Source organism: Pinus tabuliformis, chromosome 9 (genome assembly GCF_031772625.1).
Source record: "Pinus tabuliformis cultivar Carrire ecotype Pingquan chromosome 9, CPIR1, whole genome shotgun sequence".
NCBI lineage: Eukaryota > Viridiplantae > Streptophyta > Pinopsida > Pinales > Pinaceae > Pinus > Pinus tabuliformis.
The window spans coordinates 2,007,070,119-2,007,086,049 of record NC_142307.1 but is presented as its reverse complement, the minus strand read 5'-3'; the positions used below and the strand labels follow the sequence as shown (position 1 = coordinate 2,007,086,049).

Genomic DNA, 15,931 nt, shown 5'->3' with positions numbered 1-15,931 from the left:
TGGGGTGATGAGTGGCCATGGAATTTCCTTCCCCATCCACCAGGATGATGGCTTCAGAAGGCATAATATCGCTAGGAGTGTCACCTCTGTCAATCATCTTGCCCTTTCGTTTCTCCAGACTTCCCTCTGCCGTAAACTGCTCACTGCTTTGAGAATGCTCAGACACCACACGCACCAGAGGATGAGGCTGGATTTCATCTTCAGACAGGATAATAGTGATATGAGTGGTGATCATTGGCCTATTGAGATTACTTTGAAATTTGAAGTGAGTGGTCTAAAACGCACTGTTCGGGGTCAGCCTGCGAGAAGGGCTATGAGGAGGCGAAACCACCGGAGAGGAGGGGATAGTAACAGGAGGCAGGGCAGGATCCACAGAGCCGCTAGCCTTCGAATGCCTTTGGCTACCTCGGCGTGCCCCGGAGCAAATCCTCATACTCTGGCGCACCATGTTGAGGCGGTGAGGGGAAAGCATAATGAGACCAAGGCCACTGGCTGGAGGGCTATAGAATAGCACAAGGGATCTCTTCGTTCGCACAAGACGGGCCTGAGAGTGCGGCTCAATTCGAAAATCGGGGGCAATTAAAATCTTGCCATCAATTGCATAGACTAGCCTATCATCACGACCCTCAGTATAACCAGACCACAGACCCGCTGCAGGCCAGAACCTGGAGCATGGAGGCTGAGCAAAAGTTGTGGTGAGAAGAAAACAGAGCGCCATGAATATAACAGCTGAAGCATCACCTTGGACGAAGCGAGCCATTAATGCAGAAATTCCTCCAAATCTACCTCTCTTAAGGCTATCCAATTTGCGTTGGGTGAAATCCTGGGAAACCACGCAGAGCTGCAACTGGCAGTACCCAGCCTATCCATCAGTCAATAAGAGCATTATGTTTCATTAATGTCGACCGCATCCGGGTTGTAAACATAAATGTTATTGTTCACATCAAAATTTATTATTTTCTAAATATCAAAATATCATTATTACATTTATTAATTATTCAATGATATGATTTATATGAATATAATCTCATTTATTATATGAAGATTACCTTTACAAATCCTTTAATATTATCATTTATATGATCATATTATATGACGAATCTCTTTATTATTAATGCCTTCACAAGAATGGCCGCAAAAGACGTTTTTTAATGTAACTCTAAACTGTAAGTTACATCAAGTTTTGTAATGTAAATAACAAAGAACCAAGTTTCAATATTCTTTTATACTTTTAAATCTATTTTTAAATTTTAGGCATAGTAAAATTTTAATCATATTTTTGTACAAAAATAATTTAAAGATGGTAGAAATATCTGATTTAGATATCCAAAGAAGTTATCATTTATAATTTTATTAGTTGATATAGTAGCAACCACAATAATACACTACCATTTTTCAATTTATAGATGAATATAATTAATTAATAAAATCATTAAAATAGACAATTCCAAATAGAGGAACACCTTTTAGCCTAATTAAAAACAAAAACATTTTATTTCACCTTCTTAAATATTTGTAAAATAACATATTTAATGTGATATATGTTGTTTTTAATTATAAATTATTTATTATAAAATGCTTTTGGAAATGACAAATTATCATTTAATATTTTTTTTAATTATATATAGTTTATTATAAAATGTTTTTGGAATTGACAAATTATCCTTTAGAAACATTATTTTTATAAAAGTGGTAATCATATTTTTTTTATTTATATAAAAAATAAATAAATTTAAAGAATAAATTCAATGTATATATTATAAACATTTTTCATATATCGCGTCCAAAAGATTTTCTGCATCCTATGTGGGCTACAAACTATGAACGTAATAACCTGGCAGAGCCTTGCGCCATGTTAAAAATGTGATTAAAACCAGAGATGTCTAAAGCTAGTTTCATTTGAAACAACTGTGCTCACTAAGCGCTTTAGCTGCTAATTCATCATTCAACTTTATTTGAAACAACTGTGCTCACTACTAGTGCTTTAGGTACTAATTCTTCATTGAACCTTCATACAATTTATCTGATCAAATCTGGCTTATGAACATTACAATGCCTATCTTGATTCCCCACGTTCACAAGATGACTAAGCCTTCAGGCAGTCGTTGATTGCATTACTTATATCTTGCTCAATATTTCCATGGCAATCGACGGTAAAGAAACAGAAGCAAGGAATCCTTCATGGGCATTCACAGAAGGCCTTATTAGATATGACACGTCTAGCCACGGTGGATAAACCGGGCAAGCATACGCCGCCTTTCCCCACCCAAAATCCGCTTCTGCGAGGTCGAGCATAATCTCGGAAACGTCTGAAATGGGTTATTTGGAAAAGCATTCAGTTCCGCCAAGTCGATGAAAGATCGCACGTACTCTTCCTTCACCATCCGTTTCCCTTCGTTAATTAATTTCGCAGCGAAGGACAATGGTCGTTCAGTGAGATACTCAGATTTTGTCGTAGCATAGGCGAACACTATCAGATTGCCATAGTAGCCAATTGGAATAGGTGGCCGAAGTTGAGAACGGGCGTTGAAGGGAAACGTAATTGTGCAATCCTGATGAGCAGGGATATGGAGAGCCTTTGTTCTGCATCGCCACAAGCACGCCGATATTACTTCGAATGGGGTGCAGTGCTTCACCCCTTCCGCCTCTATCTGTCTTTTTAAAGCCGCAATTTCCTTTGAACCAAAATAGAACGATTTTGCTTTCATTTCCTGCGGTACTGCAGGTGCTTGCACCAATGATTCTACATATTTTTCTTCCAGCTTAAAATACTCACCGACCCCAGGGTAATTTACCTCACTCTTCTGCCTCGGTCTAAGGATTTCTCTGTTCCAAACTGGGGGAACAGTTGGGCTTGACGCGCCTCTCGCTATTTCACCCTCTCGCTATTTCACCCAAAGCCTTCACAAATTGGGTGATTCCAACACCATCAGTTACACAGTGCTTGAAACTCAGATTCCATATGAAACCTCCACATTGAAGGCGCGTTACCTGTGGGAAAAAATAAATACACACAGCTCAAAACTAAAAGATCGATTGTATAATCAGATACTATGTAAATCGATTTAGACAATTAAAACTCATAAAATCGTTCAAACTTTATTGACGAGTCCAATTATATAAAATAAGGGCATTGTTTAACAAGTTCACAATTTTGTTGAGGAAGTCATTTTTAGTTTAATCAGGTTATTTTTTCTTTTGAAATATTTAAGCATAATAACGTTTAAATTTTTTATATAAAATTCATGATATACTTAAAATCTTAAAACTTAATGGCTATAATATAATTTAAATTTCCAAAAATTTTATAAGATTTTAGTCAAAATCTTACCAGAATTTCTACTATTTTCCACAGGATATTATGGTCTTATAAAACAACTCTTAAAATAAATTGTTAATTAGTATCTACACTATCAAAATACTTACTCCTCATATTGAATATGAATATTGAAGATGTTGTAATTAAATTCAAAAAAAAATAATAATAATAATAATAATAAAACGGTTAGATGAAAAACTTAATAGAAAATAAAAATAGTAAATTAATTTATTGTAATTTTGTTTTGTTAATATATATATATTAAAAAAATTAAAAATTTGAATGTAAAATATATAATTATAATTATAATTTAAAATTTGTTAGAGTATAAAAATTAAAATAATGATTTGTATTGATAATTATCACAATTAGCAAAACACATATTGGCAAGCCATTGTGTATCAAAATAATAGAAGTAATAGAAAGTTCAATTTCCTATACATGTCTCAGGGTGCCAGGAAAAAGAAAAGAAATTAGTAAGTATATAAAATTTTAATATTTACAACTATATATATATATCACATTAAAAATAATTATAAAATATTTCTATCCATTTAAATGTGAAATTTATATAAATATAAATAATATTATTAAGAATCAATATAGATTTATATTTAAATTCAGGACGTACAAAGCTTCAAGAAGAATCAAATCTTTGGAGGCACAAATATTCACTAAAGAAGAGGTTTCCATCTTGAGAGATTTGATCCCTCTAGTGAGTGGTAAATCCGAAGTTAAAATGGGTGTATTCCGATTTTATGATGCATATCAGATTGCTAAAATTAAGAAAAATGTAATAACTACTAGTTAATTTATAATATGTTTTAAAATATTAGTAGTATGAGTATTGATGACATACAACTTAAACATATATACATTTAAGAAAAAACATGAAACAAATTTTTTAATGATGGCCATTTACCCTTTGAGATTCTTAATATGTAAAAATGCTTTCTTACATTAATATAGGTCAACACCATAGTTTATTAATATCACATACCCAAAAAAACCATAATTTATTTCATTTCATATAATACTAGTTCATATGATTTTTTTTTAATTAATAAATTTAGTTAAAAAACAAAAAAATCATAATTATTTTAAAAATAAATCTTAACTTTTGATTTATATATACTAATACAAATATTCTAGAATATTATATAGAGATTCAATCTCTATCCTAAATTTAATAATTATTAATACATATTAAAACCATAAAAACTCTATTTCTTATCTATACACAAAACTCTATTCGATAACTATACATAAAATTAAAATTTATTTATACACAAAACTCTATCTATACACAAAACTCTATTCGATAACTATACATAAAATTAAAATTTATTTATACACAAAACTCTATGCGATAACTATACATAAAATTAAAATTTATTTAATTATCATCTATTTTATTGAATTCACTATTTATCAAACCTGGGTGGTAAGGAATTTATTTTATCTCAAGATGTATTGAGCCTCACTATTTATCAAACCTCCTAGGTGGTATTGAAGTTCTTTATTTTTTCTTCAAAATTGATATTAAATCCAAGTTTATGGAATCAAATCTTTTAAAATACATTATTAATAGTGGAAAATGTTTATTTTTTAACAAAAATATTCTAGGGCTAATATAGTGAAAATCAATCCTAAATATATAGCTTTATACCGTATACATCATCAAAAACCACAATTACCAACCTGAAATCGAAGCAGTGGAGAGTCTATGTCGGTTTCGGGCCATGGAACGCTACTCATAAAATCCAAAGCACGAGGAAAAGGCGGGGCGAGAACTCCAAAGTCTTCCAACGAAATATCTGCGTCAGCTTCCACGAAAGGAACACCTTCACCAGTAAAAGACAATGGAATTTCGTAAAAGACAAATCTATAGACGATAAGATTTATAAAAGACAAAAAAAGAATAAGATTCGTAAAAGACAAGGGAATTTTGAACGGATGTCAAATCTATATACGATAAGATTTACAAAAGACAAAAAGGAATTCTTAATGCATAATCTGGTGTGCAAAGGATTGAAATTTATACAAGTTTTATCATAGTAAATGCATAATGGGGTGTGCAAATGATTGAAATTTATACCAGCTTTATCATAGTAAAACCCAAACTAAATAATTTTACTTTAAAAAGGTCTTATTGATTTCAGTAAATCGCAGACACCAAAAACATCTTTCGTTCCGCTCCGCTCCAACCAATCAGTCAAAAACCTTCTTAATACACCCATCATATCATGCAGCACTTCTTGTGACACAACAAGTAGCAAGCTTGTGACAGAAGTCCCTGCTTAAAATTTGGTATCAAAGCCAGTAACGTCTGGTTCTTGAGGTCGGTATTCTATTCCTTAACTCATACAGAATGGATTCATTCTGGAAATCTGTTTCTTTCCGAGAATTAGAAGAGAGAGAATCTATGGCTGAAGAAAACCCTTTGAAAGATATGTTTGCATCTAGTTCAAGTCGTGTCTTAAACCAAGCCGAGCTTGAATATGAAGAAACCCAGCCATCTACTAGATGGGAATTACCTGTTATAGTGCCCTCAGAAGTATATAGTGATATATTTGTATTTCATTTGAAAATTGTTACTAGAATTAGCATCAAAGAGTCTGTGAGCCAAATCCAAGAAAATTCTAATGTAATCCAAACTATTCCCCTGTTAAACCCCAAAGCTTTGCAAGCAAAGGCAAAGAGACTGAATATGAAATATCTGCATCTTGGATGCATAAGAGTAGGAATCAGTCCCCTAGTCCACCAAGGACTAAATACTTTTGTGTTAGCAGCAGTTCGTGATCTAACACACCACAGATATACTAATTCTTTGATTGGCGGGATTGTTGCTCCACTGTCAAATGGCCCAGTCTACTTTGACTGTTTTCCAAATTTCTCTATCTATGTCTTTGATGAAACCATTGACCAGATCCTCCAGCTTCAAATCCAAACCACTGGTTTCAAAATGCATCAAAAGAGAAATAATATAGCCATTCATACCAAAGGTTGTTTTCGCCATACAAACACTTTATGGCCCACTATCCACCATACTCCCAGTCGTGATTCAAAGTCAAGTGTTGTAGTTATGACTGATGCCAAAAACCAAAAGATTGAGCATCAAATAATCAAATGGGAAGACTTGACTTTTCATGAACATTGAGTTGTACAAAATCCTAAACCACTAATTCCCAGAAGAATTACCTCAGCCGATATTACAGAAAATCAATCTTCTGCAGTCTTATCCTTCCCTAGAAGATCTACTATAGACCGCCGAGGTATAGAACAAGCCTGTAAAAGCTCTAAATATTACAGGGATCCTTCTACTGTAGATACTGCATGTTCCAGTAATTCTCTTTGTAAACATATTTCCCTTTTTGAGTTAGCCCAGCTTGTTAATTTTTCCTCTCTGGAAGTTAAATGTCCAAAATGTCAAAGTATTGTAAATCTGCGTATGCTTGCTGAAATTGTAATCCATGAAAATCATAACCCCAGATCTAGCATAGCTCCTTCGTCAACCTCTGTAAATCCATGCCCAAATCCTAAATGCTCAGACATCCCGTTTCTCCATGAACAAGAGTCTGACCATGTGCTCATGATGCATGAGATCACTACTTTGGAAGATGAAGATCCAATATTCATTGAGATGATGAGTCTCATGAGACCAGCTAAGCCTAGATATGGTCTAGGATATCTCGAGTAAGCAAAAGGCCTTATACCACCATGTAGGTTTGGTCGAGTACGTGATGATTGTAAAAACCCTGCTTTTATGGAAATGCATAATTTCTTTTCTCTGATGGATGGATGTTTTAAGTATGAAATTAGTGCCAAATGGATGAAAGCAATGCTTAATTGGGATTTATTCACTAATCCCTAAGCAGAAGAGTTTGACCAGACTTATTCTACTCAAGAGAAACAGAAATTAGCTGAAGATTGGAAAAGATATATGGAAGTAAATAATACATGGATATCCTTTTATTCTTGGAAGGATAATATTTCTCCCATAAATGTTTTAACCGGTTCATCATCATCCCCTTCAGTTAATAAACATGCTTGGACTGCTTTGGATGGAAGCAAATTAGAAACTTCAACGACATTTCCTCCATTTAAAGGAATTGTTATTGGAGAAAATCAACACGCAACCAAAGCTATTCCTATGGTCCAGAAAGATGACAATGCCTTAGGCATTGATGGCAGAATACAGAAGGCTAGTGAGCAGATAAACTGGACAAACACAACAATCAAAGGCTTAGAAATGAACATAGCCAAAGCAGCAGAAGTCAGAGACCAGATTGATACTATTCAAGTGTCAATTAATGATGTAAATAAATGTTTGAATAATGTACAGTTTGATTCTTCTATTATTAGAACATATACAAGAGAATCCTTGTCCAAGACAGAAGGAGTAGAAGAAAAATTAGTTGGTCACTTGGATTCAACTAAAAGTCTTATAACTGGTTTGACAAACAAAGTAGAAAAGATGAATATGTCAAAAGTTGAAAAACCAGTTCCTAACTCCTTTCTGTTTAAAAGAAATATAAAGATGTAGGATCCTGTCAAGCCTGTCAACAGGTTTCCAACACTCTCTCCAAAAGAAGTAGCCAGCTCTTCAGAAGCTGAAGCTACTGAGAAAATAACAATTGCATCCTTATTTAAGGGTGAGGAAGAAGAGAAGAAGGAAGAGAAAGATTCTGACACACAAATCTTTCCTATTTATGAACCTCTGGAGCATAGGTTCAGCAAATATCCAGCACCTGATATTGAAGGTAAAGGTAAGCTACCTGAAGCTCACACCTTTTTCTCAAACTCCCACAGAGAGTGGAATATTGACAGCATGAATGTTGGGCAAATCAGACAATTGATAGATATGATGTATACTGAATATAAACTCATATGTTTAAGGGGAAAAAGGCAAAATTGATGCCTGCAGGACCATCATACAGTGCTTTACAGGCACACTTCCCAGGTGGTGGGAAACAGAGTCATCTCCAGATCTTATATCAAAAATGGAAGCAGAAGTATTAAAAGATGAAAATGGAGATGTCATACACAATTTAGATGGCACCACTACTAGTAACATGATAGGAGCATTGACATCAATGATCCTTGAAAACTGGTGTGGAAGTGAGAAAGAGATTGCAAATAAAAATGAGGCTATCCTGATGAACCTCAAATGCTATAAAATGTCTCAATTTGAAGATTTCCATACAGATTGGATGCAGAGAATCTATGAAGTCAAATATTCAAAGAACTTGTTATGGAAACAAGTTTATCTTGCAGCCCTGCCATCCAGGTTCATTGATTATTTCCGATTACAAGAAGTCTTCCAGTTGCCATTTGATTCCTACACATGAGGAGAGATATATGCACATATCACAAAGACCCTGGTTAGTCTTTGTACCAGTTCAAAAGTGAACAAATCTCTGGAAAAACTTTCCAAATTTCCAGACCAAAAGTCCATATGTAGCAAATATGGACTTACAGCAGATGACGCTTTAGTAAAAAGGAGAAAAGCAAAGAAGAGGACAAAAAGAGAATTCAAAGAAAGATACTACAAGGGCCACAGAAAGTATCCCAAAGATACAAGAAGAAATTTTAAACAAGCTCGAGGCCAGACCTCCAGAGCAATAAAGGGATATTACAAATATATTCCTAAAACACATTATTATCGTCCCTCTGATATTCATCTGCACACCACAAAGAAAGAGAAATGGAATAGCATTACTTGCTGGCTATGTGGTCAGAATGGACATACTGCCTCTAGATGCCCAGTAGGAGAAGAGTCAAAAAGAAACAAAGGCAAGAAAACACAAGCCTTTGCTGAAAAAGCAAAGCAAGTCAAACAAGAAAGAAGGGGGCCAATGCAATGTATGAAATGTGGTTCCCATACTCATCAAACAAAACACTGCCCCAATGTTGTGATCAGAGAAATAGCTCAGCAGCATCAGATTGAAGAATCATCTTATGATTCTTTCAGTTCTTCTTCCGCAGAAGAAATACATGCCCATATGCAGCAATGTTCAGAGTCTGATTCTTCAGAATGCCTTTGTTCTGATTTTGAAGAATGTGCCTGCCAAGTTCACTATGATTCTGATTCAGAATTCTTTAGTGACTCCAGTGAAGAAGAAAATCCTAAGCCACAAAAATAAACAGTCCTAATGGCTTCTACTGAAGAAGACGAGCTGAAGATTTTAGCTCAAATCCGCAGCATGGAAGAAGGAGAGATGAAGAACCGTCTGACTGAAGCATTCATGGACCAGCTCAAGTCCAGAACTGCAAAAGATTTAGGTAAGAAATCTTTATTTATTGATGCCTCTTTTGAAAAGAATATTAAGTCATATCAAAGGCATCAGCAATAACCTGGTAGAGTGAGATCTCTCACTTTGGGAGAAGTGAGTCAAGAGATTCACATTTTAAAATCAGAAATTTCTGCAATGAAGTCTCAAATTGCAGAATTGAAGAAAGGAAAACAAGTGGCTGGTAAAGAAAAAGAAGAAGAAGATCAGCCTTGGAATACTGCTCAGTATAGCAGTAATAATCAGATTGAAGTTGTTGAAGGATTTAAAGATCCAAATTTTGGCTTCAAAGAAATGAGACTTATGACCATCTCATATCAGCAACACCATGTTAAAGTAAATATCTGCATTAGAGGTGAAATGTTTGAATTAATTGCACTAATTGATTCAGGAGCAGATATTAATATTCTTAATATCAAGACCATTCCTGCAAAGTATTGGATTGCAGCAAAAAGAAAAGTGGTGGGATTAGGAAATAAAAAGCTTAATTATGAAGTACCCAAAGCATCCTTATGCTTTGAACACCACTGTATCAATTTAAAATTTGCAGTTGCTGACATTCCCATTGACTGTATTCTTGCCAATGTTTTATTAGTAGCAGTAGAACCTCATGGCTCAGTGAGGTTAAGGAATGGGAAAGCCAGATATTTTATATCAGTTCCTACATCAAAAGGAAATCCATCTTTTAGGTACTCAATTGTTGTACTAACACAAACATGTGTATTTTATATTAGAGGAAAGTTAACTTAGCACCATTAGAAAAACTAGAATTTCACAATCATACAAAACTTCCATGAATAAAAATGTTATTATTCCAAATGCTAATTTGATTTCCTACATTTCATCTTTTTACACAATATCAAAATCTATTATAAAAATACTTTTAATCCTACCCCTAAATTAACATATTATTATTTTTCTATGTTTACATTACCATTAACACATTAGGAAGATCATTATTCACTCACACTCATTTGATAATGCAATCCTTGTTTTCTAAGTAAAATGCATAAATACACTATCCCAAGAAATAAATACTTTCTAATAAATAACAATCTGACATTTTCTAATATCCAACAAATAAGTAAAATCTTACCGATAAAAAAAAAAAAGGTCATAAGCTATGAATCAAACTCATTTGATAATGCAATCCTTGTTTTCTAAGTAAAATGCATAAATGCACTATCCCAAGAAATAAATACTTTGTAATAAATAACAATCTGACATTTTTCTAATATCCAACAAATAAGTAAAATCTTACCGATAAAAAAAAAAGATCATAAGTTGTGAATCAACACATACAATTGAATAGTATCAAATTTCAATAAAGTATAAATCTTAAATATCCAACAAATAAGTAGAAAAAAAAAGGGTCATAAGCTATGAATTAACACATACAATTGAATAGTATCAAATTTCAATAGAGTATAAATCTTAAATATTTGTAATACCCTTAAATTAAAAAGCTATAAATAAAAGGGAAGGGGGCCATAAGATATGAATGAATTTGTAAAATTAAATAATATGAATTTTCAATAAGATTTAAAGCTTTAATATTTGCAATCTTATATGAAGTTAATGAAATAGAACCCCAAGAATCTATCTTTTATTTATGCTTATGTAATTCCATCACATTCACATGCATGTGTATCACAAAGGGACGTATACTCTAGCATTCTATAAATTTAAAATCAAGACTAAAAAACAATATATTTTAATAAAATATATTTAAATATATGATATTCAAGAGTATAACATTTTATAAATCTAAAAGCAAAATTTAAAAACAATATAGTTTAATAAAATATTTCCAAATATATCATATTCAAGAGTATAATATTTTATGAATCGAAAATCAAAATTTAAAAACAATATAATTTAATAAAATATAGCTAAATATATTACATTCCAGTTTTATTTTATTGAAATGTTTTACATGTATGACTAGTTAATTATATTAATATAAATCATAATCGTTAAAAAAAATTGAAAAGACCTTTTTCATAAAATGGGTGAAATATTCATCCTAAACTGTGAGCTCTTAGGCTCTTCAAACAATGCACAGAAACAAACAGTGCACACAAGATTCTTCTCAGCAACTATGTCACTGCCTTATAATTCCTTTTTTTGTCACCGTCGCATTTAATATCATATTGTAATGCCCAAGATTCGAGAAACTCTCAGCAACTATGTCACTGCCTCTGGAAACTTACATGCCATAATTCCTTTTTCTGTCATCGTCGCATTTAATATCATGCGACTCTCGCGTGTGCAGTTGGTTCAACGACTTCAGCATTTGGGCTTGTCATTAATTCCGGTGACTAGTCATTAGTGCTATTCATTTAAGTCTGGTGTGGCCGATATAAAATATTGACATGTTTTATACGTTGATTTAGGTTTATGTTCAGTATTTCCTTGTTTGCAGTGTTCGTCGATTTGCCTGTAAAACTCTGGGAGTCTAATATTATTTTTGGCTGTTCCACATCCCAGTCTTACTTTATGTTTTTTTCCTGCTCGTTATATGAGGGATAAGAAATCAGAACTGCTCCTCCCCATCAAGCGGACTATCCCGTCGTCTTTTTCGTTTCCCAGTTCAGTACTAATAAATCATGGGGTAGGTAGTAAATCAAGAAAACCTAATCGATTCTGCTGCACAAGAGCAGATTCAGACGAGTTAGTGTTGATGAGCACAAAACATGAAGCCTCAAAAGGCACTTTATTCTCACGGAGCAGAAGAAGCGGATTACCGGATGCCACAATCGCTGGGGGGAATACTGAGAACACTTCTATAGCCCCATGCAAGGGTCTTGGAATTGTAGATTTTCTGAGGAGGAAGAACTTTCTCATCACTGGTGCCACGGGTTTTCTGGGAAAAGGTGTAACACAACTTCCTCAAGTTATTAATTATTTCTAATTTAGTTATTTAGATCACCTCCTGCTGGCTCACTCGTTATTAATGAACGCTTGTTTCTCATATCTGCAGTGTTGATAGAAAAAATATTGAGAATGCAACCAGATATCGGAAAGCTGTTTTTGATAAACAGGGCTGATCATGAGTCCACCTCTGCATCGAAAAGATTGATAAATGAAGTATGATGAATATCCTCTTCTAGAGTTAAGTACTAGAAATGAGATTACTAGACTTATGCGATGATCATAACAATTTCTAATAATTTGCGAAAGTCAGGTTATGAACAGCGAGTTATTCAAAGGGTTGCGTGAAATTCATGGTAATGAATTCCATGAATTCATGTTGAAAAGACTGGTCCCTGTCGCTGGCGATATAACGAAACAAAATCCTGGAATTGAAAAAGATATGGTCGATGTGCTTACAAGGGAGGTGGACATTATTGTTGTTGTATTATCGGCAGCCAACACAACATTCGATGAAAGGTTGTTGTATTATTTGTTTGAATAGTGTTAATATTTGACTTCATTTGTTTATGAATAGTGTTAATATTTGACTTCATTTTAATATTTGGATTCTGTGCAATCTGCTAACCATAGATATAACTAAGAGGACCATCTGTTGCAGATACGATGTCTCTTTGGACACCAACACAAAGACAATTATTCGCCTTCTAGAGTTCGGCAAATGCTGCAAGAAAACCCAACTTTTGATGCACATCTCTACTGGTAAGTTGGTATTATTTATCGATCTCATCGTTGTTGGTTTATTTCATTCCAGCATATGTCAACGGGCAAAGAAGGCCGAGTACTGGAGGAGCCATTTCAGATGGGGTATAGTATAGCTAACGAGAAATCGATATGTGTTCCACCTCTGGACATCCAAGCTGAATTTCATTTAGCAAGCAAAGCTCTAGAAGATTTTGAGATTGAATTTTCAAATCTCCAAAAATACAAGTTGAAGAAAGGGAAGGTTGATCAATGGATGAAAGATTTGGGAATGGAAAGGTGACATTATAAAGATAGCTGTGAATTCTCCTTTCCTTTCGTGGTGTAAACATAGCCACATCTTTTTTCTTGTAACAGAGGATATAATTTTCCTAAAAGTTGAAAGTCATAAGCAATTTTTATATTATTTCCATAGAAGTTGACATTAGTGATTTACATGGGTTAACCTTAGTTTTTTAAAAGAAATTAATTAATGATTTATCTTTTTGTAAAGGCTATCAATATGGTTTCTTCCCAATGTTGGAATTTGACTTCAAGAAAATTTCGTCCTTCCAATCTTGTTCCTTTTTTTATTATCTCTGTAACATTGATCATCGTGTCCTTCATATTAATAGAGTAAAACCTATTCAACTTTGATAAAAATATTCAATTTCAATGTCAAATCCCACCATATCTCAGTAGGTGTTCGCTATTGGAACGCTGTTTTTCAGGGCAAGATCATACGGCTGGCAGGATACTTACGTGTTCAGCAAGGCAATGGCGGAGATGGTAATATGCGATGGCAGGGAAGATTTACCCGTAGTTATTGTTCGTCCGACTGTTATTGAAAGCACATACAGTCAACCTTTTCCTGGATGGATCGAAGACCACCGGTATGTTATAAGCATTTGACGAATCTCACCGAATATTAATACACATAACAAGAGCTAAATCGAATATTTAAATCGCAGAATGTTGGATCCAGTCATTACGCGCTATGGCAAAGGTCAATTACCTTGCTTCTTGGCCGATCCAGATACTGTGCTCGATCTGGTTTGTAACTATATCCGATGTGGAAAACAGTTTCTTAAGTATTTGAGAATCCTTTTTCTCTTAAAATGTATTAATTTTTTTGTTCAATTCAAATTACAGGTACCCGTAGACATGGTTGTAAATGCAATTTTAGCAGCCATGGCAAAACACGCGGAAATGAGTGGCGTGACGGTTTATCACGTTGCTTCTTCGGTGGCAAATCCCATAAGAATCGGAGAAATTTTTAAAATAATGTTTCAACACTTTAAACGTAATCCGTACATTGATCACAAAGGCAACCCAGTAAGATTGCCGAAGCAACTGACCTGCGTTAATACCATGGACAACTACAGGCAGGGTTTGGAAAGGGTTTTTCATTCACCAAACAATGTAAGTTGTAACGGCATTTTGTATTTATTTAAACTTTACATTGCATATCTAAGCCAATGGTCTACCTTGTAATATTCCTTTTATAGGTCAAAGTGGAGTATTTACGGTTGTATTTCTATGGTAATTGTCTTGTTTACGAGGGAAAATTAGTAAAATATGATTCCATCAAATTTATTAAAAGGGATAGGAGTCAGGCTTTTAAATCATTTTGAGTTTATTTATTTATTGGTGTTTTATTGAGAATTTGACGAAGTGAGTTCTAATAAAATTTAGTGGATGAAATTATCTGATGGATCTATTCAGGGTCCACCATTGTGCTTTAGTGTTTAATTTTGTTTTGTTGAGCAACCTTACATATTATCTAGCAAAGAGATTTCATGAAATTATTTGATGGATCCATTCAAGGTCCACCATCGTGCTTCATGTTTAATTTTGTTTTGTTGAGCAGCCTTACATACTATCTAGCAAAGAGATTTCATGATTTGATCATTCTGGCATGTATTACTTTCCAATAATAATATAAATAAGAAATACACCTTTCTTTTAAAATCCAATATGTTTTATGTTTAGTTTCTTAGTTTTTCAATTAAAACACACAAATATTCCAGATCTATTAATTATTTGATTGTTTGGAATCTTACATACCTACAGAAACCTGGGTTATCATCATCTGCAAAGTCTATCTTACTGCAATTGGAGCACATGGCCAAGATCTACGAGCCATATTCATTCTACAAAGCAAGGTGATCAATTCTCTGCAACGCAGACAAATTTGCTGTTCATATTTTGGTTTAAGTGCCTTCACTGCGGATGTATAAATATTCATATTTTAATATGTTTGTGTAGATTCGATATCTCGAATTTGGAAAATCTGTTCCAAGAGCTCTCTGCAGAGGAACAAGCGAGTTTCGGGTTTGATGTTAATTAAAACAGAAAACCAAACGTGAGACAAAGTGAAAACCAAACTTCATTAATTATTTGCTCAATTACATGACACTTATATAGGAAACTCATGCAACCAATTCCTAACCACTCACAACTAATTCTTGTTAAACTGCTCACAACTAATTCTGTTCAACTGCTCATAACTAATTCTATTTCTGCATTATTCTCACATCCTCCCTTAATGGAGAAATGGATTTTCTACAATACCTAACTGACTTCTAAAAACTTCAAATTTGATTTTACCAAGGGGCTTAGTAAATATATCAGCCACATTATCCTTGGTGTTACAGAATATCAATCCTATTTCATTTGACTCAATTTTCTCACGTACAAAGTG

At 33.7% G+C, this 15,931-nt stretch overlaps 1 protein-coding gene and 1 pseudogene across 1 annotated transcript; one reads left to right on the top strand and one right to left on the bottom strand.

Annotated features, from left to right (window-relative positions):
* Positions 1 to 2,219: 2,219 nt before the first annotated feature.
* Positions 2,220 to 2,708, bottom strand: LOC149157108 (alcohol acyl transferase 1 allele RGb-like). The gene has a single exon (XM_089444986.1). The coding sequence runs from the start codon at positions 2,706 to 2,708 to the stop codon at positions 2,220 to 2,222; it is 489 nt and encodes a 162-aa protein (XP_089301112.1).
* Positions 2,709 to 9,474: 6,766 nt separating this feature from the next.
* LOC149157107 (fatty acyl-CoA reductase 2, chloroplastic-like) lies at positions 9,475 to 15,577 on the top strand (annotated as a pseudogene).
* The last annotated feature ends 354 nt before the right edge of the window (positions 15,578 to 15,931 follow it).